The 26,781-nt window shown below is 25.5% G+C and overlaps 6 protein-coding genes across 6 annotated transcripts; 3 read left to right on the top strand and 3 right to left on the bottom strand. All coding sequences in view use genetic code 12, as the record gives it.

Moving 5' to 3' along the window:
- Positions 1 to 2,793: 2,793 nt before the first annotated feature.
- MAC1 (Mac1p) lies at positions 2,794 to 4,239 on the top strand (the record flags this gene model as incomplete). The annotated part of the gene is made up of 1 exon (XM_051766276.1): positions 2,794 to 4,239. The coding sequence occupies one exon, from the start codon at positions 2,794 to 2,796 to the stop codon at positions 4,237 to 4,239; it is 1,446 nt and encodes a 481-aa protein (XP_051617510.1).
- A 313-nt stretch (positions 4,240 to 4,552) lies between these two features.
- Positions 4,553 to 7,891, top strand: KGF54_005474 (uncharacterized protein; the record flags this gene model as incomplete). The annotated part of the gene is made up of 1 exon (XM_051766275.1): positions 4,553 to 7,891. One exon carries the CDS (start codon positions 4,553 to 4,555, stop codon positions 7,889 to 7,891), a length of 3,339 nt encoding a protein of 1,112 aa, XP_051617509.1.
- A 311-nt stretch (positions 7,892 to 8,202) lies between these two features.
- On the bottom strand, positions 8,203 to 8,733 carry PSF3 (DNA replication protein; the record flags this gene model as incomplete). Its single annotated transcript, XM_051766274.1, has 1 exon — positions 8,203 to 8,733. One exon carries the CDS (start codon positions 8,731 to 8,733, stop codon positions 8,203 to 8,205), a length of 531 nt encoding a protein of 176 aa, XP_051617508.1.
- Positions 8,734 to 9,406: 673 nt separating this feature from the next.
- KGF54_005472 (ubiquinone biosynthesis protein) lies at positions 9,407 to 10,270 on the top strand (the record flags this gene model as incomplete). The annotated part of the gene is made up of 1 exon (XM_051766273.1): positions 9,407 to 10,270. One exon carries the CDS (start codon positions 9,407 to 9,409, stop codon positions 10,268 to 10,270), a length of 864 nt encoding a protein of 287 aa, XP_051617507.1.
- A 49-nt stretch (positions 10,271 to 10,319) lies between these two features.
- On the bottom strand, positions 10,320 to 11,306 carry KGF54_005471 (uncharacterized protein; the record flags this gene model as incomplete). The annotated part of the gene is made up of 1 exon (XM_051766272.1): positions 10,320 to 11,306. The coding sequence occupies one exon, from the start codon at positions 11,304 to 11,306 to the stop codon at positions 10,320 to 10,322; it is 987 nt and encodes a 328-aa protein (XP_051617506.1).
- An 8,833-nt stretch (positions 11,307 to 20,139) lies between these two features.
- CUP9 (transcription factor CUP9) lies at positions 20,140 to 21,084 on the bottom strand (the record flags this gene model as incomplete). Its single annotated transcript, XM_051766271.1, has 1 exon — positions 20,140 to 21,084. The coding sequence occupies one exon, from the start codon at positions 21,082 to 21,084 to the stop codon at positions 20,140 to 20,142; it is 945 nt and encodes a 314-aa protein (XP_051617505.1).
- Between the last annotated feature and the right edge of the window lie 5,697 nt (positions 21,085 to 26,781).

Here is a 26,781-nt window from a genome sequence, read left to right as displayed (position 1 = left end):
CAGCTTTTCAAATCTTACATAAAAATTTTGCAGCCAGCCATTCTTCACTAGAATTGTTTACTTTTTTCTCATAATATAAATTAAATTCAGCATAACAAATTTCAATTATTAAATAAAAAATATAAAAACAAGAGAAAAAAACCGATACTTCAATTTTAAATTTTTAATTTTTTTTTAAGTTTTAGATTGTTTTATGAAAATTAAACAAAAAACAAGTGAATACTTCGAACAACCTTTCTGGTCTTTTTTATAATTTGGATTTTTTTGGTTTTTTAAATTCCTTTAATGAAATTCAAACAATAAATAAGATAATACTTGAAAAACAATTGTTTGAATAAATCGAAGTGAGTAATTTTCAACTTGCTCAGTTTCGTCTTGAATGAAAGTTCAATGTATAACTTTTTGAATTTAGGACTTCAAGAGTTTCTCTAAATTTGAAAGTACTCACAATTTTGATTAAAGTAGACTCAGAGACACGTATGGAGTTGCTTTTATACAGAATTAATTTTAATGTATAATTGTATGAATTGTATTTTATTGAATACTAAAATTTGTAAACTATCTCAGTTCTAAATAACAAGTTCCTACAGTTATTGTAGAGTTTTAAAACCGTCGTGAGCCAGATAATACAACGGGACCTTACTACGAGGCTTGAGAAAGTTATTTTAAATAGACGATCAATTGATGTTAAAGAAAGGAATGAAAAATCTATTAAAGCTGTTCAACTTTTTTTGTATTTTATTATTTTGACTCTTCTCATTCAAGATAAGCTATCAACTCCATAATAATAGTAGTTGTAGCTGCTGTAGTTGTAGTGTAGTTGTTATATATTGGTTCGTGAGTCGTTTTAACTAAGCCAGCTCTTTGAAGCCTTATATCAAATAATAATCCTCCATCTTCAAGGGATACCTAATTCAATAAGCCTAGTTTGTGATCAGCTTGAATTAACCTACCAATAGTGTCTAAAAATGAAGTTTCAAATCGTAACCTGAATTTGACTATATCAAGTTTTGAACAAATAGGCTTGCAAATCGACATTATAACATCCATACGGCCATCCAATTTCCTCATTGTAAAAATAGCTGAAAATTTTACAAGACACTTAATCATCCAATTTCATTAAATCTTAAATTATCCCGTGCTTGCAATTATAACTCTTGAGTAGCTCCAATAAATTTTCAATTAATGACTTAAGCAAATGCAACAATAAAAAATGATGCTGTTACATAATTACAATAGCGGAAAATTTAGAATTTGATTCATCTTGTTATTGACTTGTATCTCTGATACTGATATTTGGCGATTTCGGTTGCTTCTGCTGTTGTTGCTTTTGAGTTAATAATTTGATCATCTTTTTCAACTTGTGGACTTAATTGTTGGTAAAATGGTGAAGATCTGGAAGATTTACTATAGATCTACTAGATAACTGTTGAGAATTATCATCTAATGGTCAAATATTATGTTACTCGAATGGTTATGATGAACTTGAAATATATTCTTCTCAAATTGAAGGAGTTATCGAAGCAGCATTAATCATCAATTTTCATATATCAGCATTTGAAGTTGCAACAGTTTCTAATTAATTTTGTTGATCCAATCCTCATCAATAAATTCTCCATTTGTTTTGAGTATTTTATACTTCCATTTAGCATCTCCAATGTATATTTCCCTTTTTACACGAACCTCAACTATTCGTCCCATTTTAAACATTGACGTCTTGTTTGAATTATTTAAAATTGAATTGTGGCTGCTTGTACGTCCACCGTCCCGATAAGAACTCAATCAAACTGCTATTCCATTCCAGTTTTACCCATCTTAGATTTATTATATTTAGTTGATTTTGAAAGTTGGGTGGTTGTAAAAGTAAGAATGCTGTTTTAGCATTGAATTTAGGTTAAATCAATACAAAGACTAATCTTGACAAAACATGTCGTGAATCTTCGACTCACGTCACGACTTCATAAAATTATATAGTATTATTTACTAAACATGTTAATACTACTTCTACCTGAAAAGGTTTTAGATAATACAATCTATTGATATCAAAAAGATAGAGATGTAGTTCAAAGTTTTTTTCAACACCAAATAAAAACTGATTGTTGGCTTGAACTTACTGTTAACTAGAACTTACTTTTAACTTGCCATTTTCAATACATTATTTGGTTTGTTTCACTTCATTACTATCAAAACAAACCAAAGTAATTTACTTTGTTTGACTCTTATGAGTTTGATGTACAATTTTTTTTTCATGCACTATTTAGTATGTAAGACTTTTGACTTGCATAAAGTTTCAGACTCTATAAATTTTATTAAAAAGTGAAACAATTCAAGTTAAAAGAGAGACATTAATGAAATAATATAAGAAGTTAAGTGAATAAACCCTTCTTAATCAAGAGAATTTGAGAAACTTTTCATAATGAATTAATATCTTCTAATCTATTTAATTCTATTCTAATAGATTAAAATGTTAGAAAATTAGAATAGTAAATTGTTAATTATTAAATACTTGTTGTTCTAAACATAGTAATTAATTATTTGCTCATATAATTTATATTTATTAATATTAGTCTAGATAAAACTATAGAAAAAAAAAAATAACGTTATTATTATTTTCAATTTTATTATTAATAAACTAATTTATTTATTTAATAATTTCAATTCATTTTTACAACCAATCTTTATACTAAAAATTACAATTTAACAATGATATAACATTTACATTTAAATAAAGCTTTTTATAATAATAATATTGCAATAAATATATGATTAAATAATAATTCCCAATTATTTATAATGATTTTAATTAATGATATAAAATTTGCATGTATGGAATGTATAAGAGGTCATAGATCTTCATCTTGTAAACATCATGATAGACCTTTATTACAAGTTAGATCAAAGGGAAGACCAGGTGGTTATGCAAATGGAAATCCAAATCATAGAATAGCTGTATTTGCTGAACAAATTGCACCTACAAAAAGTAATTCTTCTTTATCATCTTCAACTTCAAATTCTGCATCATCAAGTACAGTTGAGAGCATTAATTCAACGTTAAATAATGAAATAATTATTGAAAAAATTAACGAAGAAAAACTGCAGTCCAAAAAAAATTGTAAATCACAACCAATTATAATATTAAAATCATCTTCAAAACAAGTTATAGATTTAAGTAATGGAGAAATAGTTGGACCTTATGATGAAAGTAAAACTGGTAGAAATAAATTAGAAAAACCTCAAATTCAACAACAACCTTTAATAAAAGATGAAAGTTTCATTACTTCTTCTGGTTGTTGTATACCTAAAATTAATAAAAGAAATAATAATAATACAAATGGTTGTGGATGTTGTGGTAATAAAAAGAAAGATCAAAGTAATATTAATAAATCAAAAATTTTACAAACATATATTGAAAATAAATTAAATGATCAAATTACTTCACAACTACCTATAAAACAAGTTAAATTTATTACTGAAAATCCACAACTTGAAAATAATATAAAAAATGGAGATCATAAACAACACTTACAATCAGAAAAATCTTTGATAAATGAACCTATATTTGATGTTGTTCCTGTTTCATCTTGTTCAATACCTGGGACTTGTTGTTGTGATAATGATTGTAAATGTACTGGCTGTATTGTACATGGAAATCTTAAAATAGAACCAAATACTCAACAAGAAAACTTTCAACAACAAGATCAATCAAAGTTTATTATTGATCAAGACTCAAAATCTGAGAATTTAATATTCAACACTATACAACCAACTCATAATAATAATTTGCAATATCCTCCAAATCAAGAAGATCTACCTAAAAGTCAATTTCAAAACTCAAACCAATATATACAAGATCAATCTCCAACTCCAATCTGTTCATGTCCTCCAGATTCATGCGATTGTTTCAATTGCGAATCTCATGGAATATTAAATGGGTACAGATTAGATGACTTTTTCAAAAATCAAACAAATCAACAACTTTTATATAATGCATTAGTTTCTGATTTCAATTTTGATGATGCAATCTTTAATACTCAATTACAAAATAAAATACCAGCTACATTACCTCAACAACATAACACTCAACAACCAATCCTACCTGTAAACAATAATAATGGATACAACAATAATCCCAATCAACAACAAAACTCAAGTAACAATGCAAATCAATACTTTAGTGAAAATTTTAGTGGAAATTATAAAAAACAATACTATGAAAACCATGAAAATCATCATCAATAACCAAGCACCATCAACACTAATACAAATAACATATCTAAAAGCTCTTCATCTTGTTGCTCAAAAAAAAATTCATTATAATACGTAAATAGAATTATATAAAATAAAAGTAATACTATATATCGGAATAATACTTCCGCAAAACGTGACTAAAAACTTGTTCTACATACAAATTTTTTTTTTGTTGCACAAATAAATTTTAATTCTGGATGAAAAAAAATGAAACAAAAATTCAGTTTCTGTTTACATTTACAACCAAATTTCAAACCTACCTGACTTTTTCCAACCAATTCAATCATTCCTAAATTACTTCATAATGGAGGAGGAAATCAATGATATATCATATTATACTGGATCAACTGAGACAGATTCAACGCCACAAGTATTAGATTTCCAAGTTGAAGAAGGTAGTATTGTTTCATTAAGTATTCCAAATGATGTACCAGAAAATCCAGAGGAAATAGCATCATTCTTCTTGGAAAGAAGAGTTGGGAAATATGAATGGTTTTTAATTGCAAATGCATATGTATCAAGAGGAGAAATAGATAAAGCAATGGAATTTGTAAGATCAGCTTCAAATGCACAACATTTAAATGAAGAAGATAAAAAGACTTTTAAATCATTTTTAATTTGGTTACATTTAAGATTAATATCTTTAGGAATTGAAAAAAGTACAAATATAACTCAAGCAAGTATAGAGATTCATGAACTAACTTCAAAAATTCAAAATGATTCACAAACTTCAATTGTAAATAACACGAGTAATTTATTAACACAAGCTATATTATCAAATTATCATGGTGGAGAAGATGATGCATTGGAAATATTTGACAAAATATTAAGGAGAGATCAAAATAACACATTTGCATTATTGGGAAAAGCACAAATTACATTAAGTAAAACCAAAAATTATTCATTAGCATTGAAATTGTATCAACAAGTTTTAATATTAAACCCCTTAATGAAACCAGATCCAAGATTAGGTATTGGATTATGTTTTTGGTTTTTAAAAGATGATAAAATGGCAATACAAGCATGGGAAAGATCTTTGGAATTAGATCCAACTAATTCAAAAGCTAAAATATTTTTAAATTTAGCTAAATTTCATACAACTTTTAATAATTCATTAACTGATGAAGAATTTTTAAACAACTATAAAAAATGTATAACAGAAATTGCAAAACTTCACAAGGATAATATAAATGATTCAACTATTTTATTAACTTTAGTATCATTTTATTTTTCCAAACAAAATTATGAAACTGTTGAAAAAATTGTTAAATTAATTGTAAGTAATATAACAGGTAGTGATAATTTGGAGAAAATTAATAGTCATGTTAAATTAACCAAATATGAATCAAACATTTTATCAGAATGTAGAACTTGGATTGCAAGAATATCATTTAATAATGGAGATTTTACTCAAGCTTCAAAAAATTTTCAAGAAGCTATTAAATTAAATGAATTAAATATTGTTGCAAAATTAGGATTAGGTCAATCACAATATAATCGTGGATCTATTGATGAAGCAAGTTTAACTTTTGAATCTATTTTAAGAAGTAATGTTAATTGTTTGGAAGTAAATTATTCTTTAGGTGTATTATATTCAAAACAAGAATCTAAAAGGAAAAAAGAAATGGCAATTCAAGTACTAGAAAGATATATTAGACTTTCAAATAATAGAGGATTATCTTCATCAAAGGATGATTCAGAATATTTATTAAATAAAGAACCAATTACATTAAATGCATACTTAATTTTAAGCAAATTATACGAAAATAAAGATATTACACAATCATTAAACTACCTCAACAAAGCAATAGATTCAAGAAAACAGTTTGAAAAAAATGTACCATTGGAAATATATAATAATATTGGTGTAATACAATTTACAAGACAAAATTTTGAAAAGGCATCAGAAAGTTTCAAGACAGCACTTGAACAACTACAGAACAATCAAGAATTTTATAGTCCAGATGGGGATCTTTTAGTTGATTTACCACAAGATTTAAAAACAACATTAACTTATAATTTAGCAAGATCAAAAGAAATATCAAATCAAGAAGAAGCTATCACTGTCTACGAAAATTTACTTTCAGAATGTCCACATTATTTCTCAGCAAAATTAAGATTATTGTTTTTATCTTGTATACAACAATCATCCATAGAGGAAATAAAACAAGAAATAGATGAACTATTAGATTTAAATGCGTCAGATTTAGAAATTAGATCTTTTTATGGTTGGTTTATTAAAAATTTTGGTAAAAAACTAGGAATGAAGAATGATTCTGACGTTTCTTTCCAAAAGGAAACTTTAGTGGAATTTAATAAACATGATTGTTATGCATTGATTTCATTGGCTAATATATATTGTCAATTAGCAAGAGAATCAAAGGGGTCATCCTCAAATGAGAAAAGAAAAACTTATTATTTAAGAGCAATTGAATTATATACTAAAGTATTAACTGTTGATCCAAAAAATGTATATGCTGCCCAGGGTTTAGCTATATCATATATTGAAAATAAAGAATTGAATAAAGGATTAGATATTTTGAGAAAAATAAGAGACTCCTTAAATGACATATCAGTTTATTTGAATTTAGGTCATGTATTATGTGATTTAAAAGAATATCACAAAGCAATAGAAAATTATGAATTAGCATTAGCAAGATATACTGATGGTAATGATGTTAAAATATTAACATTTTTAGGAAGAGCTTGGTATTTACGTGGTAATAATGAAAAATCCTTACCATTTTACAAAAAATCATTAGAATTTACAAGACAAGCTTTGGAAATTACGAAAGGCAGTAAATCAACATTATTATTCAATATTGCTTATGTACAATTTCAAATAGCAGATTTTATAACAAAACAACATATCACACAAAGAAAACCAGCGGAAATCAACGAAGCCATTTCGGGATTAAATGAAGCAATAGACATATTGATAAGTTTAGCATCAGATGAAGAGAAACATCCACCATATCCAAAAGATGAATTAAGAGGTAGAGCTAATTTAGGTTCAAGTACATTGTTGAATAGATTAACTAATGCATTAGATGAAACTAAGGAAAATATTGCACAAGTTGAAGAAAAATTACAAATTGCTAAAAGCTTAAAAGAACAACTGATTAAAGAAAAACAAGAAGAAGAAATTAAAAAATTACAAGAATTAAAAGCAAAAGAAGAAATTTTAGCAAAACAAAGAGCTGAATTACAAGAACAAGCTCAACAATGGGCTGAAGAATCAAGACAATCAATTGTTGTTAATGAAGATGATGATAATGATGATAAATTATTTGATGAAGAAAATGAAGAATCTAAAAAGAAAAAATCAAGAAATGGAGGAAATACCAAATCCAAAGGTTCAAGAAAGAAAAAATCTAAAAAAATAGTAAGTGATACAGAATCTGAAGCAGAAATATCAAATGAAGATTACGATAATAATGATAATGAAGAAAAAGAACCAACAACAACAACAGAAACTAATGGATCTTCTTCCACAACTTCCAAAAAGAGAAAATCAGAAAGTAATGGAACCAATAATGAGGATGAAGATGAAATAGTTACCAAGGGATCAAATAAGAAACAAAAATTATCAAAAGAATTTATACAGGACAGTGATGATGGATTAGATAGTGATTATGAATAAAATTTAGTAATTATAGCTATATAATCAATAGACTAATTTCAATCTTAAATTAAATTACGTAGTATCTATATTCATCTATAATCATCTAGCCAGGAGGGTTGGAATGTAATTGTTACTAAATGACTGTAACAAACTTAAACCAACCTAGAACTTGAAAGAACTAGACCAATAAATTGAGCATTGAATAATTATTTTACGTGTAAGTAATGTCTTAAGTTAATCTCACCGAATTAGTCAACTTGAATCAAATCGACTTCCGAAATAAATGAAAAAGAAACAACAACCCAATCTTTAAAGAAATCATTAATATACTATTCTTTCAACCAAATTCTCATCAATTTATTACTTTCAGTAGAATCTTTAAATATTTTTTTTTCAAATTCATCTAAGTTATACAATAATTCATTATTAAAATGTTTTTGATGAAAATTATTAGCAAAATTATTAATTTTAAAAGCTCTACTTTTAAGCATTTCCATAACTATTTCAATAAGTTGTGGTTCATTAAATAATTTCCCCCATTTTTCAATCATTTTATAATATTGTGATGATAATTTATGTAAATTTAATGATTCTGGATCAGATTTTATAGCATTTATAACTTTTTCATTTAAAAAATCAGGATCTATTAATGATATAAAAGTCGTTACATCAGTTGACGTTTTAATTTCTAAAATTGATAATATTTCAGCTAACCAAAATGGTAATTCAATTTTAGTTTGAGATTTTATTGATTTTCCCGGATTTCCTTCCAAGTAACCTAACCCGGGGATTGTATGGTTGAATTGACATGGTAATTTTTCTGAGTCAGCTAGGATATCATCTATGTCGTAATAACTCATTATTTTGGGGTGTGGTATTGGTATTTGGTTTTGATGATGGTTGTATTTGTTTATGAAAAGCTCTTGATAAAATTGATAAAATTAAAATAATACCTACGCGTGGAAAGCCGCATTGTTTTTACTAATTTTGGCTTTACCGTGCAGCTCGTATTTATACAATAATAAGAGTGATAAAGAAGATAATAATATCAACACTATTTCCAGCATTAATTATGTCAGTTGTTGATCGATTGAGAGTATTTTATATTACGATTTAACTAAACATTATAGTGAGCCCAAACTACTCAAGCAGGATCCAACCGTACCATTATTGACTAGAATTTTAAATTGATTCAATTGAAAAATTAGTAAAACATTCAAACCCACGAACTTTGATTTTTCAAACTTGTTCACTTACTGTTGATAAATACCACTTGTTAAGTTTGATTATTCTTTAAGAACTCCGGATTTATTTTAACATACTTCACCTTTCAATATTCTCTAAACTAGTTTGCTATTCGATGATATTCTTAAAAGGTCGTGACGTAACTTTTGAGTGCGCGTCATAGATTACCAGATCACCTAGGTTATTTAAATTTAGCTTAACTTTACATCATTTATTTTGAATTGTCAGTCTTTATTGCTTCGACTACTAATTATCAAATATCAATTGACTGTTAAAGCATTTCAAAAAATGGCAACCACTTCAAAATCAATAGCTATATTTGGAGGTAATGGTTTTCTAGGTAGAAAAATATGTGAAGTAGGAATAAGTAGAGGTTATGACGTTACATCATATTCAAGATCAGGTAAACCACCACAAGCAGTTCTTAATCCAACAACAAAAGAAGAACCACGATGGGTTCAAAAAGTGAAATGGGAAAAAGTTGATATATTCCAACCACAAGAAATTAAATCACAATTGAAAAAATATGATACTATAGTTCATTCAATAGGAATGTTATTTGAAGATATATCATATAAAAAATCAATGAATTCTTCTACATCAAATTTTATGGCATTTGGAGATTTTACAAGAATGATTAATTCGATAATGGGATCGAATCCAATGCAAAAAGATAAAAAAAATATGAGTTATGAAACTGTTCAAAGAGATTCTGCTGTTATGATTGCTGATGAATACATTAAAGCTAGAGAATCTGTCATAACTACAAAAGATAACGAACCTGTTGGAAATTATGTATATATATCAGCTGATAAAAACCCACCTATTATACCGGAACGTTATATTATTACCAAAAGAGAAGCAGAATTTGAATTATCAAATAAACCACATTTAAGAAATATAATTATGAGACCTAGTGCAATGTATGATGAAACTCATAATTTAGGAATGACTAAAAGAGATATAATAATGAAAGGATTAAGATTTAGTGTTGGTTTGAAAAACTCAGTGTTGGGTCATAATTTTTTGTCAAATTTAGTGAGACCGGTCGTAAGTACTACACAAGTTGCTGAAGCTTTGTATGATAAATTAGAACAACCTGGGTTTCAAGGCGTTGTTCCTGTTGAATTCATTGAAAAAGAACCAAATTGAAGTGGGTTTTATGAGTTATCGAATATTTATTAATTGTGTATATTCTTGTCTATACTTTTGAATAATCACCATGACTATGTACTTTGGTTGAAGGTTCATTTTCTAAATTACATAATTTCAGTTGTAGTGATACTAACCAATCTCTTTCAACTTCTCCTAAATCCAAATATTCAGGTATTGTAATTGCATCCATAGTTATAACAACTTTATCTGTTCCTTTTAATCTATCTATTCCTTCTTCATTAGTTTCAGTGACTTGTACATCATTATTACTTTCGTTTCTTGTATAATCACTAGAATCAGAAACTTTTCCTTCTTTAGCGTTACTCTCATTATCCTGCATTTTTCCTACTTCAGTTTCTTCATCTTTTATTATTTGTTTCTTCTTCTTGGCTAGACCAGCACCAGCACTCCACCAATATACAGGATAGCTTCTAAATACATTTCCAGTAATACAAGCAACAACAATAATTAAAACAGAACTAATAATTTGTACTGGTAAATACCACCAACTCATTGATCTAATTTGTTCATCAATACTTGGTAATATAGCACTTGCTCCAGCAGGTGGATGAATACAATTTGTCATTGACATTACTATTGAACTTATTGATACACTAATTGCTGCACTTGCCCAATAATGCTTTTGTCCAGTTTCACTCAAACTAAATAATTTTTGTACACTCATTCCAATTAAAGCACTAATAAAATGTCCCACTAAAACGTTTCTAGGTTGTGCTAATGGAACCTGAGAAGCATTAAAACACAATATGGCTGAAGCTCCATAAGATGCTAATATTATTGGTGCATGATGATGATCTGTGAAAATATTTGGGTTTTTGAATATCCCCATTAGTAGTGATAATCCACAAAATGTACCAATTAAAGTTTCTAGCCATATCCAATAATCATGAGTTGGTTTATGTGGTGGTTTATGATATCCCAAAAAATGAGATATTGGTCTAGGTAGTCTATATAATTGATTTGAAGGTAGATATTTATCAAATAAATCATCGATTGAGAATTTAAAAACCATTTTGACTCTGCTCTTTCTTTATGTTTCTATTGTGACTCCAATGTGTTGATTATGTGTGAATTAGTAATTTGTGATTTGTTTAATTGTCTATGAATTCTATAACATTACTTGGTTTAGTGATCTCTAGTTAATACTGAGTTGAGGTATAGTTGGATGTGTATTAAATGTTTGCAAAACAATGTATGACTGTGAATCGGTTACAAATATCTTTTTTTCCCCAAATACTTCTAAAACTTACGCATAAAATTTATTGTTTGATAATAACGTACAATTTATTAAATTAAGAACGTTATTTTTTTTAGTATTAAAAGTTTTAGGTCCAGATCTCAGATCTCAGCTGTCAAATTTTATTCTTTTTTGAAGTGTCACTATTTCAATGCAAATTTGTATTAAAAATTAATCTAACTTTTAGTTCTAGCTACATACTCTCCCACTTAAGTATTGTACAATTTTTACAAAATTGTCGCAAATGAGCTCGTATTTGATCAAATCAGCAAATTAAGATTATGTTGATTAAAACTACGACACGAACATTTTAATGACCCATTTAGAAGAAATTTGGGGTTGAACAAGTAACTTTGATCAAGATTCGCTAAGACATAAGCTTTTGAAAGGTGTCTTCATTTTACTCTCTGGTCTTTTTCTTTGACATTTTAATTGGCCAAACAAATTGAAGAATTGGATCAAACGTAGATGAACCTTTTTTATACTACAAAAGATTAAAGTTTTGTCAAAACTTCAGAGAGTATTCTGAGAATATTGAAACACTGATACCAGATCAAAATAAGGTCAGCGTTTAACGTTCTTCTCATATAATTGATCGAAGGATTGCAAGCAAGACTTCAAGTCAATGCCGTTTGACAGACGTGAGCAAGAATCAGCCCAATACCACAAGTATTTACTTATAGTGAAGTTTGAAACATCAATATTTTTGATAACTAAAATATACTAAATCTTCAAGATCGATTTTATGACCACTTCTTACTGAATATATGGTTACTTGCAGGTATAATCTATTTAATTGCATTTGACTTAACCTGGTCAGTTTCTTTTAGTTGTGTTTTCGGCCAATTCAGAACATAAGTAGTATCGCGTATTTTAACTAATATTGCCTATTTTAACGATCAATACAATACTTTATTTCGATGTCACTATGAGCAAATTATGGTTTTGATTACACACGAGGCGTAGTTATCAATCAATGACTGAAAGAATTCAAGTAAATAAAATATCATAACGTATATGCAAAAACTCAAGGCAACAAAATAATTTAAACTTTAAGCTTCTAGTAAAAATATGACAAATTAAGTGTCAAACACAAAACCTAATTTCCTAAACTTTCATTTTGTGAGATATTTTCTATATTTATAATTGAGAATTTTGGAGCCATTTACTCAGAGTGTTTAGAGCAAAGTTGATTTATTGAATTAGCTGCAGTCAACAAAAGTTAATCCGACCGTCTTGATAATTGTTTGCTTCATTCGGAAAAATCTATTCATTGTGTTTGAGTCATTTTGATGTTTCGATCTTACTTACTATTTTCAGCTATATCAACCCGAGTAGAATCAAATAGACTTAGTTGTAAAGCCTGTTATCAAAAGCAAATTTTAACATGCTTTTTGATTAAATTCCAGTAACAAACCAAAGTGTTTCGTCCGTAGAACGTTCATGCCAGTGAAACTCTTTTGAAATGTGTAAATTTTCATTGAGGTTGTAAAATATGATTTTGCAATGATAAATTGAAACTGTTCTAAAAATGGGTCGAGAAAAAATCAGAAAAACGTGAACATAACTTCAACGTAATATTAATATTTATTAATTTACGAACTTTTGGTAATCAAATTAAAGAGGGGTTTCATAATTTGTTCTTTGATCTACTACACTTTCTCAATAAAGTGATGATTTTCAGACATTAAATTTGATCAGGGAAGGCGTTTTAAATTCTAGAAAGTTACTTTGTGTAAGTATATAATGCATTCGTAAATAAATTCACTTTTCGTACAGTTTTTTAATATCTGCATTATTTTATTTAATTTTCAACAAGTTTTTAAAGCTCTTGCTGCACAACTTCAAGAGCGTGTGGTAATACTGACGTTATCGCTTAATTTCATATTTCGTAACCTAGCTTCCACACTTTTTATAAAATTACAAACCTCTAATGATCCATAATATTTATTCCGAAAAAGATAATTTGAGAAATTATTGTGTCTGCAAATTTGTTGTTTATGTCAAATTGCGAAAGATCAAGTAAACAAAATTTATCCACAGTTATCGATTTTTATCTTTACGTACTATGTTAAACTCAAATAATGAGAAAAATATCCAGTGTAATGTTGGAGTAATGTTACAATTTTATAAACTTCACCAAATTAAAAACATAAAAAAAGAAATTTTTATAAAAAATTTACTGTCGGAAAAATTGGAAAATTAAAATTAAAATTCAATTGATAGAAGTTTACGAGATTTTATTATTATTATTATTATTAGTAATCTAATTTAGTTTAGTACTACTCATAATCTTATTGTCTAATATCGATACTTGAATTTACGAACTTTTTATTTCTACGTTTATTTACTACATTTATCGTATTTATCAATAATTTTTACTATATACATGAGTTATCAAAATACAACATTGAATGGATTGGACACAACTGTCTTTCTGATTAAATCTACCGGAGACAGCCAATACATATATTGTTACTGCTTAGCAACAATAGTGAAGGACATTAGACGAAAGTTTACTATGTACAATAAAATTTGTTCTATGTCAAATTTTACATAATAAACACAAAAAGCCAAAATAATAAATTAAAATAATCCCTGTATCTCATACAAATAGATATAATTATGTTTTCTTGCTATTTTTTTAGAAATTGATAAGTCGTAAATGTAAAACAATAGGATAAACGGGATATAAAATAGGGGCTAATCTTTTAATGTGCTCAGAAGAATTAAGTTGTTGTAAAATGCCTAATGAAAATAGACCTTGATTTGTCTTTTCGTGACATCTCAAAATTAACATCAAGGAATACATTATTACTAAGATCTAATGATCCTATCGTCAATCATAAGTTCAATAAAGTGGTATGTTTTTTCTTAAATTAGGTTCTCAAGAATATATCATTAACAAAAAAAACCGCCTTGACTGCTGATCTCTCAAAATATTTACTCCAGAAATTAAAATTAAACTTTTACGAAAATTAACTTTAAATTATTATGTTTTAAGTTACTCTACATATTGAATTGATCATTTGAATTATCAGAATTGATGAACTAAGAAAAAAGGGAAGTTTTTGCCTTTTTTGCTAATATTAATTGGTAGATCGTTTTGGACTGAGGTCAATGTCACCTAGAAGTAATCGATAATACAAGAATAAATTACTTTAGAATGAAACTATCGGTTAAAGTTATTTGAGATTTTGGTTTCGTAAACTTAAATTTTCCAAGTCAATTGAACACTATATTATTAATATAATTAGTGTTTCTAAGCTTCAACAAAGCCAGCTTTATGTTTCATAAATGAGATTTGAAAGGCAGATATAGAAGATTAAAGAATTTATGTGGTTTTTGATTAAGGCGAAAAAGAAATATTTCAGATAATAAAAATGTTATATATGAAAATGCATAACCTCATAAAACTTATAATTTATATGGAACGGATCCATTTTAACATTTATTTTGATATCAAACATTCCGTTTTTAGCGTTGATCTTTAAATTGGCGAAATTCTAATCACAATCTTGAAGGGATTGACTACCCGTCTAGTCTTTTATTGAGTAGAGTTGAGAATAAGTTGATTTCTTTGATTGAAGATACCTACTAAACTTGGTATAAATTGTGAATTTATAAAAATAGAATAGGAATAACTTTAAATAATACATCAAAAAACTTTAAAATTAAGCTCTTAAATTTCAGATATTCTTTTAATTACAAAACAGATAATATGTCAAAATTATTTATCTTTTAATTGTTCTTTCATTTTTATTGTCTGTCCGAATCTCAACAATTTTCTGAATTAATTACATTTCTCGGTTTTTGAAAATCAAAATTTATTTATTCCAACTAGCATGATATTTAAGTAGTCTTACGTATAAAATTTAAAATTACGTAAACGTTGATAATTTTAACTAAAAGTGTCTGCTTTAAGATTTAGATCTAATGTACTATATTAAAAAATTAAGATTTTCTAAATTTAAAAGAAATATACAAAATTGAGTAAGATTGTCCACTTTCTATTATATATTCAATGTCAATATAACCAAGTTTTTAGGTTTTTTAGAATAATCAGATTAGTTAAGTAGATTGAATATTACATTTGCCAAGATTAAGAGAGAACAAAGGTCTAGATTTAGTTCCTTTGTTTTTCAATTATACTTATGTGACTAATAAACTTAAGTTATTACTGTATTATTGTTATTGGTTTTCTCCTTTTAGTTTAAATTAAATAATAAATTTTGACATCCTAAACCTTAAACCTTAAAACTTTGATTTTTTTTTTTCTTGGTTCTCCAACATGTCTGAGACAATCAATTAAATGGTATGAAAAATAAAAATCATAACACATTAAAGAGGGCTATGTGCATTTGATTATTGTTGACAATTGTAGAATAGGACTCAATTGAAATTTACATATGTAAGTTTTTTCTTTGTACTCCTCTATTGTTGAGTATTCTGTTGGATTTTAGATTCATTATCCCTTTAATGAGATTAATCAATTACGAATTCTTTTTAGTTCTACGTTGTAAATTACACCTTACACCCTGTTAAATGTTTCCTTGTAGTAAATTTTTTGTTGTATGAATTGAAAGATGAATTGACAAACGCCTCTCACATATCAGAAGGATCAAAAATATTGGTGATTGAAAAATGAATCTAAATTAAGTGATACGTTTTTGAAATATTATTTTTCAATTACGAGAAATGAACTGCATATAAACAAGAAAGGGTAAACTGATATAATTTGACAAGTTTCTATACAGATTTTTTTGTACATGCATAAAATAATAGAATCTTTGTTATTTTGAGTTGAAAGATAACTGAAAAAGAAAGTTTGATAAATTATGAGTAACAAAATCTTAAGTTTAATTCGATTCAATTCAAGTGGTCCAGTGATAATCTCTTCTCATTTAATATAAATTCATTGATTTCGATTGTTACTAAGGAATCAATTAATGAAACTACAATCCTGAATGAACTTTAAAGGCCAATTTTTCAGGGAACTCAATAAGTCTAAATATTTCAATCTAGTAATTAGGGTGTAACATTTATAAAAAAATACAACATTATTTATAATCACCAAAATATTCAAAAATTGCAAATCTTTTTTCAGTTTGAAAATTCCGTTTCTAATTTCCGTCCTTTGTATTTTATCGAATATGAATAATTAGGGGGATGTATGCTCGAATATATGTGTATTCTAATACATCGAGCATACATTTCTGTTCAATTTTAAAACATTCAGTAGGTTCAAAATTTTAATGGTACTTGGCAGTCTCAAAGTTCGAATATTGTATTCAAGATATTAAATTTTTCTGTAACGTTATAGTAGAATTTTTTCAACGTTGCACAAAAACCAAAAGCTGACAGCTTGATTCGGTATTATTTACGACCCACAAAATCTACGGCTTTTTTCAATTAAGATCTAAAAAAAAACCACCGATAAAAGTTTAATTTCGAGATCCTTTACGGGTTGTACAAATTAGAATGATCCTTAAACTTTGAACTTATCAGGAGATTTACTTCGCCTTATACATGCGCCAGAGCTAATAGTAATTTTCATGCTACGAACTTGTTCTTATATGAAGAAATACTTCGTAAATACTAAGTTATTTTCGGCTCAGCTAGCTCGATTATCCTTCAGCCGTGTAGGACATACTGTTAATACTACTCAAGTACAATTCTCCCTAATTTTCTAGTGATCTGCATTTTTTTGAAGAGTTGGTCAGATTTCGATCTCCTATTAGATGAAAGACTACAAAACGTGTGCCCCTACTTAGGCTATGCTTTTTGGTTGAGCATTCATCGTTACATTATTTCAAACTCCGAAACTTTCAAATACACTAAACTCTTATAAGTTATAAATAGCATTGGTAAATAAACAATCAATTTTGGTGACAGGTTAGGAGTTTCTTACAAAAGAACTAAAAAAGTGTAAATTAAGTAAGAGATACGCTTAGTCATTAATTACGTAAATAATTTATCATAAATCTTTAAATTAAAAAATTTTCGTAAATTTTATTATGGGAATTTTTCAGACATAATTTCAAAATTACACAAAATAAAATCTAAGGACAATGCTTACATAATAAGACTATAAATTTAATAGGGCTTTTCTTGATCAAAATTAGCTGTCAACTTTATAAAAAATCTTGAATTAATTACATAATCTTAACCAATGCTAACGAAAAAGAAAAGAAAAAAGAAAAACCAATAAAAAGAGTAAGATTGTTTTATCATTTTGATTGTATTATATTGTTAAATAATTTTCTAGACTAAACTATTTTGTTAAATGTTCAATCTAATTTATTATAGACCCAATGAGGGCTTAGTGCATTATATTCTTTGTCAAAGTTTTTTTTAAGTCATTAGCTTACCCCTTATTTCCTTACATTAGAGATTCTATAAAGTAAAATACTTAGGAGATTAAAATTAAATTGCCGTAAGTTTATCATTATTGTTCTAAAATTCGTTTCAATAAAGAATTTACTCATTTGCTTCTAATTTACAAGATACTGTATAACAATAATAATCTAACAATAAGTAGGAAATCGATATCCATCAATATGTTAAGAAATTTCAATGGTTGACATTTTCAAGAAAATATAATAAACTAATCAAATACTTGTTTATTATTCGCTATATATTATATATCTTGCAAAATTAAATTCTTTTTTGGTGCACTAAGAAAAAAATTATTAATCAAAGCATAAAATTTAATTTCTTAACCAGAATAAAAGATTTGATTTACGAACTTTTTACAAACTTAACAAATGATAATATTTATATTAAGAAAAATTAATGATAAGATTTACCCTGTAACGTAACTGAATAAGAAAAAAATTTACCTATTTTTCTGGTTTGGGTTTTTTCATTATCCCTATTAGTCTACTGATTTTAATTATTTAATCTTTTAACTTAATTGGTAGATGAGTTTGAATGAAGAGTCAAAAAAAGCCAGTCAATGATATGGCTTACATTTATGTTATCAATGAAATGAAATATTCAATTTGTAACCTTTGCTTTGTTTATGGGCTTTGAAATTTTGGAAAAAAAAAAAAATTAAACAATAGAAATTAAAAAAAAAAAAAAAAAATTTTCTGATTAAAAATTTGACATCATTTTTTCTAATTTTGACACATTTTTAAATTATTCACCTTACTAATAAAGTTTTTATTAATCACACAATACTTTCTATAGTTCAAAACATATCAAATTTAATTTATTTGATTTTGCTACTATCAATATTCCCCTATTTTTAATAACACTAGAATATCACTTTGCTTTTTATTATAATTGAAATCAGTATCTCTTCTATTTTTACTTGTTTATGAATATTGTTATTGTACCACATCCAATTATGTGCTCAAAACGAATTAAACAAGTTATTACTAATAAATTTATAAATTACAACACAATCTATCAAATTTTTAGTATATGTCAAATTATGTCAGATTCGTAATATAATAAAGTTGAGCGTAACGTTAAATCACAAATTTCTCAAATCTTAAAAGTTAAAATAAAAAAATAGAAAAGATATTGTAGATAATTTATAATTTTTAAAAAATTAGCCCATTTTTTGAACTATGAGGTTGGAATTACTTTGATTGGAAATTAATCGAAGATATAAGATAACAAGTTATAATAATATTTTGAAAGTTAGTAAAAGTGAGTTGATGTATTTTTTTAAAAAACTAGATCTCTCTATTCTTTTTAAGAAATAATAAATTATTATTTTGAAAAGGTTACGGTTAGGCTTAAATTATTGATTTTTAATTTTATTACTTTATGAAATTAAATTATTGAAGTAATTTTCCTATACTTTAACTTTAAGTTTTGCTTTCCAAAACTTTTAGATTCAAACAAAAGTTCGTAATCTTATTAGTTAATTAAAATTTAGAATTAGAAATTGTAACAAGGTTGTCAAATTTCGGCTTTCTATTAAACAATAAGCATTTTCTATTGATAATAATAAAAACACTCTTTTCTCTTTTTGACTATTGTTTAATTATTATTGTTACATTAAAATTTAAAAAATATTTATTCCGCTTTTAATTTTGATCTCTAATCCCCCAAAAAAATTATATTTTGACATAATCTTGCAAGATTGTATTGTTCTAATATCAAAAAGCCCTGTTGTTGTTAAATTTAAGTGGCTTTGATGGATTAATTTACTTGTTACATTTTGTTTAAGTTGTGGGTTGAACAATAGACTTAAACTTTTTAATTAAAATTCATTAAGCTCTCTTTCTTGGCTAAGCTACAAATCTTTATAACACCGTTAAGACCGAAACGATTAGGAATTAAACAGACCTACGGTTGTTTAAATATATCATTTCTTCATTTCATTCATTATAAGTAATATATATATAAAATAAATAATTAATCAATATACATTTCAATTAAAATAAGCAGCACATAATATAATATAAAATAAATTTGAACTAAATAATAATAATAAAGTAATAATATATCTCTAAATTTAAGTAAACATAAGTCATAAATAAAAAAACCATAAAAATCTAATAATAAAATAAGAATTGAATAATAACAGCATTAATAGTATACATGTACTTCATCATCAACCAACACCAATTGCACTCACACAGGAAGCTTAAATTAAATTCATTCTTTTTTGTTCTTTTAAACTTTTAATTTTTCTTCTTCTTGCATTTATAAACCAATTACTTAATTGTTGTTGATTTAATCCAGTACTTAACATTAATTGATTTTTTTCAAAAGAATTTGGATAAGGATGATTTAAATGATCATTTAACCATCTTAATAATATATAAGTAATTTCTTTTGGTAAATTATTTCTTGTTTTTCTCTTGTTGTTATCTTTTAATGAAGATGAAGAAATTTGAGAATGAGATCTTTCTATTGGATATGAATTTGATCTTATTATTTGTGGTTGATGTAATGATAAATGTGGTTGTGGAGAATATTGTTGTTGAGATTGATATTGATGATGATTATGTTGTAATTGATATTGAGGTGGTGGTGGTGGTGGTTGATGATATTGTGGTGAATGTTGTTGAGTATAATAAGGTATCTGAGCAGATGGTGATGAAATATTTGGAGTTATTGTTGTAGTTGTTGTAGTAGTTGTATAATTATTTGAATTTGGTGATCTATTACCTGGTACATTAAAATTAAAATAAGATTGTTGAGAAGTTGTAGATGAAGGAGTTGAAGATTGTGGTTGTATTGATGGTAAAGATTTTGGTTGATATGAAGGTTGAGGAGATGATTGATTTTGTAAATGATTTACTGATGGTAATTCTTGTTTTTGTTGTTGTTGTTGTTGTTGTTGTTGCTGAGCTTGTTGTTGAGCTAATATATCACTAATTGGTGGTAAACTTATTTTTTTTAATGGTTCAATTATTAATTGTTGTTGTTGTTTCTGCTGTATTTGTTGTGATTGTTGTGGTAATGATTGTTTAGCATATATTGATGTATAAGTTGGTAAATTTAATGTAGCTTTTTGATAACTTGAAGTTGTTGATATTGAAGGTAATGAAGATCTTGTTGGATTAATTAATTCTGTTAATTGCATTTCGTACTGATAATTAATATTATTTATTCTTTATAAAAAAAGTTAATTGTATATATATATATATATGTATTTGTATGTTTGTGAAAAAATAAATTGTTTCAGATATTAAACTAATATCTTTTGAATAAATAATGATACTAATAAGTTATAATTCTATGGTGACAGTAATAAACTTCTGATTAATTTGATGATATAAATATTTATAAAAAAATAAAAGTATATATAAGATAAATATAAAAAATTTAATGAAATTGAAAAATAATAAGAGGATATATTCTTATATTTATATATAATTATTTTATTCATACATAGTTTGATATTTTGTGTTAAAATAAATTTTATAATAAAAAGTTTATAATAATAATAATACAATACATAAAATAATATTTTATTATTAAAAGTACAATATTAATAATAATAAATTTAAAAATAATTGTCTGACTTATTTATCTTTCTTTTACTATTATCTTAATAGAGATTTAGTTGTATATTAGTATATGTAAATTGAATTAAAAGTAGATATTAGTATAAGATAAGTAAACTAACAAATATTTAGAACAATTAATTAAATAAATTTAAATCGCCTTAGTTCGTTAATCTTTCTGATTAATCTTTTTGATATTTTATTAATACTGACTGCATATTGTAAATCAAACCCCGAATTTACTAAAAATTAAAAATTGTCTGTTTTTAATTACGTAATATATTACATAAAAATTACAAAAATAAAAAATTAGGTTTTTTTAATTAAAATTTGTACATATAAACTTGCAGATACGTAAAAAATAAGTAAAATTTAAATTTCTTTTTTATTTATTATAATTTTAATTAATATTTCAATTTTAAAATATGGAGAGATCTTTTCTTAAATTTGAATAAATCTAAATAACATCATTGATTCTTGATTTACAATAACTGGCATTTATAACTCAATTAAGAAGATTCAAAAAATGATAATAAGATTAAAAAGAAAGGAAAAAGAGAAAAGTGCCGTTCATTTGATATTTAATCAATTGTTTATCTATTAGTTCAATAATTTATGAGAATTTAACTACCTTATTATATTATAATACTGATGATGTCAATAAAGGCAAAACCTTTTTTTTTATTTACCCATACTTTATTTAAGATTTTACAATTAAACTATTAAATCAACCTAGTTAATACAGATAGCAAGCAGTTTATCATTATTATGAAAGAATACTGTTTTGTATTGCTAGTCAAAACTATATTTGTACTTAAGTATTGTTACTGAAATAATTAGCTGTTCTATGATCTGTTCCAGCTTTTTTTAAAAAGTAATCTTTTAAAGACAACAACAACTTTTATTTAACCATACAACAAGAAAGAACAAATAAGGTAAAAAGTATATTGTAGTATTCAACAATAAACATTAAGTAGTAAGACCCCTTTTCTCCATCTCTTGCTTTTAGTAGAATAATAGTTTTTATTGTATTTCAAATTTGTGTTAATTAAATTTAGGTAGTGATAATTATTGACAATAGTTTTTGTATAACAATAGAAAGACCAAGTAATTTAAATTTCTAATAGTTGTTGTTATTTCCAATCTTTACATTTCAATAATTATTTTGATGCTACCTACTTTAAGCATTCTTGAAACATTTATGAAATATATTGTAAAGCTTAACAACTGAAAGAGGGTGAAGCTTACAACCAAATCAGCTTATGAAATTAAAGTTAAAGATTATTTGAATTTTGAACTTTATTCTATTTAATTTAATGTAGTAACAGTAATAAATAAACTTTAAAGTTTTGATAGATTTTTATTTTTTCTTAATCTTTTAGTCTCTTTGTAATTTTAGTTATTTTTAGTTTCAACTAATCTTTTTAATTCATGATAATTTGCTCAATAGTTCCTTTATTAGTCCTGAACAGGTCATGGTTTGGAGTGTCTTTCAAAAAAAAAAATTAATTATTGTTAGCCATATATTTAATTTCTACAATCTACAAGATCCACAGATTTATTAAACGCCTAATCAATAAAATGTATTATCACTCTATGGTAACACGGGAAATTCGTAATTTTGAATCCTGTATTCCATTAAAGAATGCTCGAATGAATTATAATATCTACGAAATCTGAGACCGAATCTGAGACTTTATTGAAATTTCTATTTTTTATAATTTAAATTTTGATTAGATCTTCACACTAAATATTTTAACTTACGAACAAAATTAAAATTAAAAATAAAGAGAAAAAAAAAACGTTTTTTAATTCTAAATTGACATAGAACAAATTTTATGAGATTTTTTGAAATTCTAATTTTATTAAAATACAATCTACAAATAAATTAATTAAAAGATCTTCTATTATTAAAAATTTCCCCAAACGATTCTATTTAGAATATGTGCATAATAAATCTTTTACTGTCAGTGTCTGAACTTTACACTACAAAATAATTTTATGTCTGCCTCTTCTATATACAGTACCCAGATTTTTTTTATCAAGTACCCTCTGTTAAATTTTACTTAGATTTCTTTTTTCTTTTAATCTTTTATAAATAAATAGCCTTACCAAATGATCAACATACTTGATTAAAACTAATCAAGAAGTTGCAAATAAAAAAAAAAGGATCGATCATAAAAATCATTCGATTCAGGTTGCAAAACAAGTTAGAAAAGGGATATAATTAGAGGGAGGGGTATTTCGAAAAATAAAGTGATTACAATTTTTAAATCATTGGTCTCATTCAAAGAATTATAATTAAATGTAGAGATCTTATATTTCTAAAACTTAATTGAAATTATAAACTGAAACAAAGAGATTGAAAGAGAAAAATGAGCTAACTTTCTGATACAAATAATTTTTTCTCTATCAAAACTATAAAATTATAACTTATCAATATAATAGCCTACGTATTTTTATAATAATAATAATAATAATATTTTTGAATACTTTGACGCTAAGAAGTCATTCTTCTATACTGATCATAATAACTGATCGATTTTTGCTATTATAATTATTGATCCGTTATATGATACAAAACAATTTGACTTCTATTTATTATATATGTCGCTTAGATCAAAAATCATTACGTATTTCAATTTTTTAAATTTTATTGAAAATATAAAATTTGAAAATTAAAAAAAGTTTGAAGATTTTGAAATAAATTTAAATAAAGTTTTGTGAAATATATCGTTACATTTACTTACAAAAAAGTTTAAAAAGTTTTTCTTGGTACCTTATTTTAAATATTTAATTTAAATACTTAATTTTTTATTGGTGATGTTTTGAATTTAAGCATTTTTTTTCTTTATTTGATTAGTTAGTTACTAGTTATTGTTTCCTTAATCTAAAAATTATCTTGAACCTAGAAAATAAAATATTTGAAAAACAATGTCAAGTCATTATATTTTATCTGCGTTTTAAATCTATATAAAATATTATACAATTCACAATTGAAGTTTTGAGAGAGGTATTATATTAATAGTGTAACATATTATTCTTTATGTACTTGACTTACTGACTTGAAAAAATAATGGGTAATTGATAGATAATATGAGGTTTATAAATTTAAAAATAACTCAAAATATCTTTATTATTTATTTTAAATCTATCAAAATTTACATATTATAATATTTTGGTATAAAGCCAAGACCAAATTGAATCAATCTCGTCAAATGTTAAAAATGGCACAATTTTTTAAGATTATAATAATTTTAATATTTTTATTAAACTTTTTTTATAAAAAATTTCATATTAAAAAGTGATTGAAATACGATCAATGCAATTGATTGAATTCTATTGATATCTAAAAGGTAAAATACTGCAAGATTTAGATTAATTTTAGACTTTTAAATTATATTACTAGAGACAATACCTAAACATCATCGTCCCAACTTTCACATTTTAGTTTAAAATAGGTAAGTCAATCCCATTAATAAACCCCGAACCCCAGATTTACCAAAACTATCAAATATACTTAAATAATAATCCAAGAGAATAATTTGTAAATTGGTAATAAATTTGTAAAAAAAAATCAAACAAAGATAATAAATAGAAAAGAAATTTTAAAATAAATTTTTGACACTTTTTAAATAATATTTTCTTGAAAGGAATTAACTACCCACCGCTTAATTATTATTTTGTATTTGTATTTGTTTCGTTTCATAGAATATTAAACTTTTGACCGATATATGCTAACTTTTTTAAACTAAAGCTTTGTGAAAAGAATCTTGAAAATGGAATGCAATCGAAAAAAATGAATGACAAGAATGACATTTATTTACGTAAAGTTATTGTAATGAATTCACGTTCAGAATTAAGTTACTTTGAGCTCACCCTTCTGAAATTAAAGTTTTTGAAAGTTTAATTTTAGTTAGTTGATTTTAAATCTTGCAGTTACGAAAAGAACAATAAGTTAATTTAAAAATAATATTTAGTTTAATTATTTAAAGTTTTGTTATTAATAAATCTCATACAGTTTGAAATATAAATTACATTATCATTAATAGAAAGCTTATTTTAAAGTTCAAACCTATTTTAAATTCTTATTCACATTATGATATAAGGTTGTGGAGGTGTTTTACGAAATAACTTTAAATTTTTCAATTAAAAAATCTGAAAATTTCAGTACCGAAAAAAGACTTATAATATTTCAAAACTATAATCTCCAGCTCTATTTGAAGTAAGTTTTTATCAATTTCATTTAGATATTAAAAAATGATTGATCTTGTACGCTAATTTCTGAAATTTTTGAAAATGTCAAATTTCATGTAATTTTGAAACGTTTGATAAATTTTGATTAAACAGACAGAAAAAATGAAACAAATATTCAAAACGTTGTCTTGTTTCAGCCGTATAATGTGACTTACTAATTTAAATTTTCACAATGAATTAAATAAATTTGGTCATTGATTTTTATTTAAAAGTTGTATTGTCTATTTCACTAAATTTGTAGACTTTGATAAATGTAAGTAATTAGTAGAAAAGTACGTTTTAATCTATTAAGCCACCTACAATAGTATCATAGAGAAAAATAAACCCTGAAACACAACCTAAGTCAATTACTCTTGAATTATAAACTTCAAGATGGAAAGTTTAACCATCTGTTGTCTGCCTTATCTTATCATAAAACATAAGCCTTGATTTTGAATAGTAGCATATAGCAAAAGGGGAATTTAGGTTCAACAAAAAATCAGTAATCACCCCAACAATTTGATTAATCGTGAATTATTACAAGTATGAGTTTTTATCTAAAACAAATTACATAAATATTGAGGATAGACTCGAGATTCTCATGTATGTCATGAAACACTCCGTATACCATAAATGAGAAATTCTAATCATTTTAACACCTTGTTCCTTATTCTGAATAAGAGAGAAGAATATATTATACTAAGAGAGTTCAGGTGTCAAATTTGGTGGATGAACCAGTAGTATCATTTTGACTCATGTCTTTGATTCTAGAGTGTTGATAAGTTAACATAATTCAAGATCAATTGCTAAAATGTACTTTTCTTGGTAACTTCTTACCATTTTAGTTCAGATAAATTACATTCAGCTCTCCCATCTAGTTACATTGTCATACTTGTGTAGAATTCTAATTTTGGCCAAGTTGGACGGTCTGCATTAAAGAGGACTCATGTTTATGTAGTATTAAACTTTTTGGTGGTCAATTTAGAAACATCGAAAAAGATGGAGGTACCTAAAACAAATGACGACAAAAGAAATTG

The sequence above is a fragment of the Candida jiufengensis genome (assembly GCF_024610255.1).
Source record: "Candida jiufengensis strain CBS 10846 chromosome Unknown scaffold11, whole genome shotgun sequence".
Lineage (NCBI taxonomy): Eukaryota > Fungi > Ascomycota > Pichiomycetes > Serinales > Debaryomycetaceae > Lodderomyces > Lodderomyces jiufengensis.
Note: the sequence above shows the minus strand (reverse complement) of the source record. Positions and strands in the feature narration are given on the sequence as shown.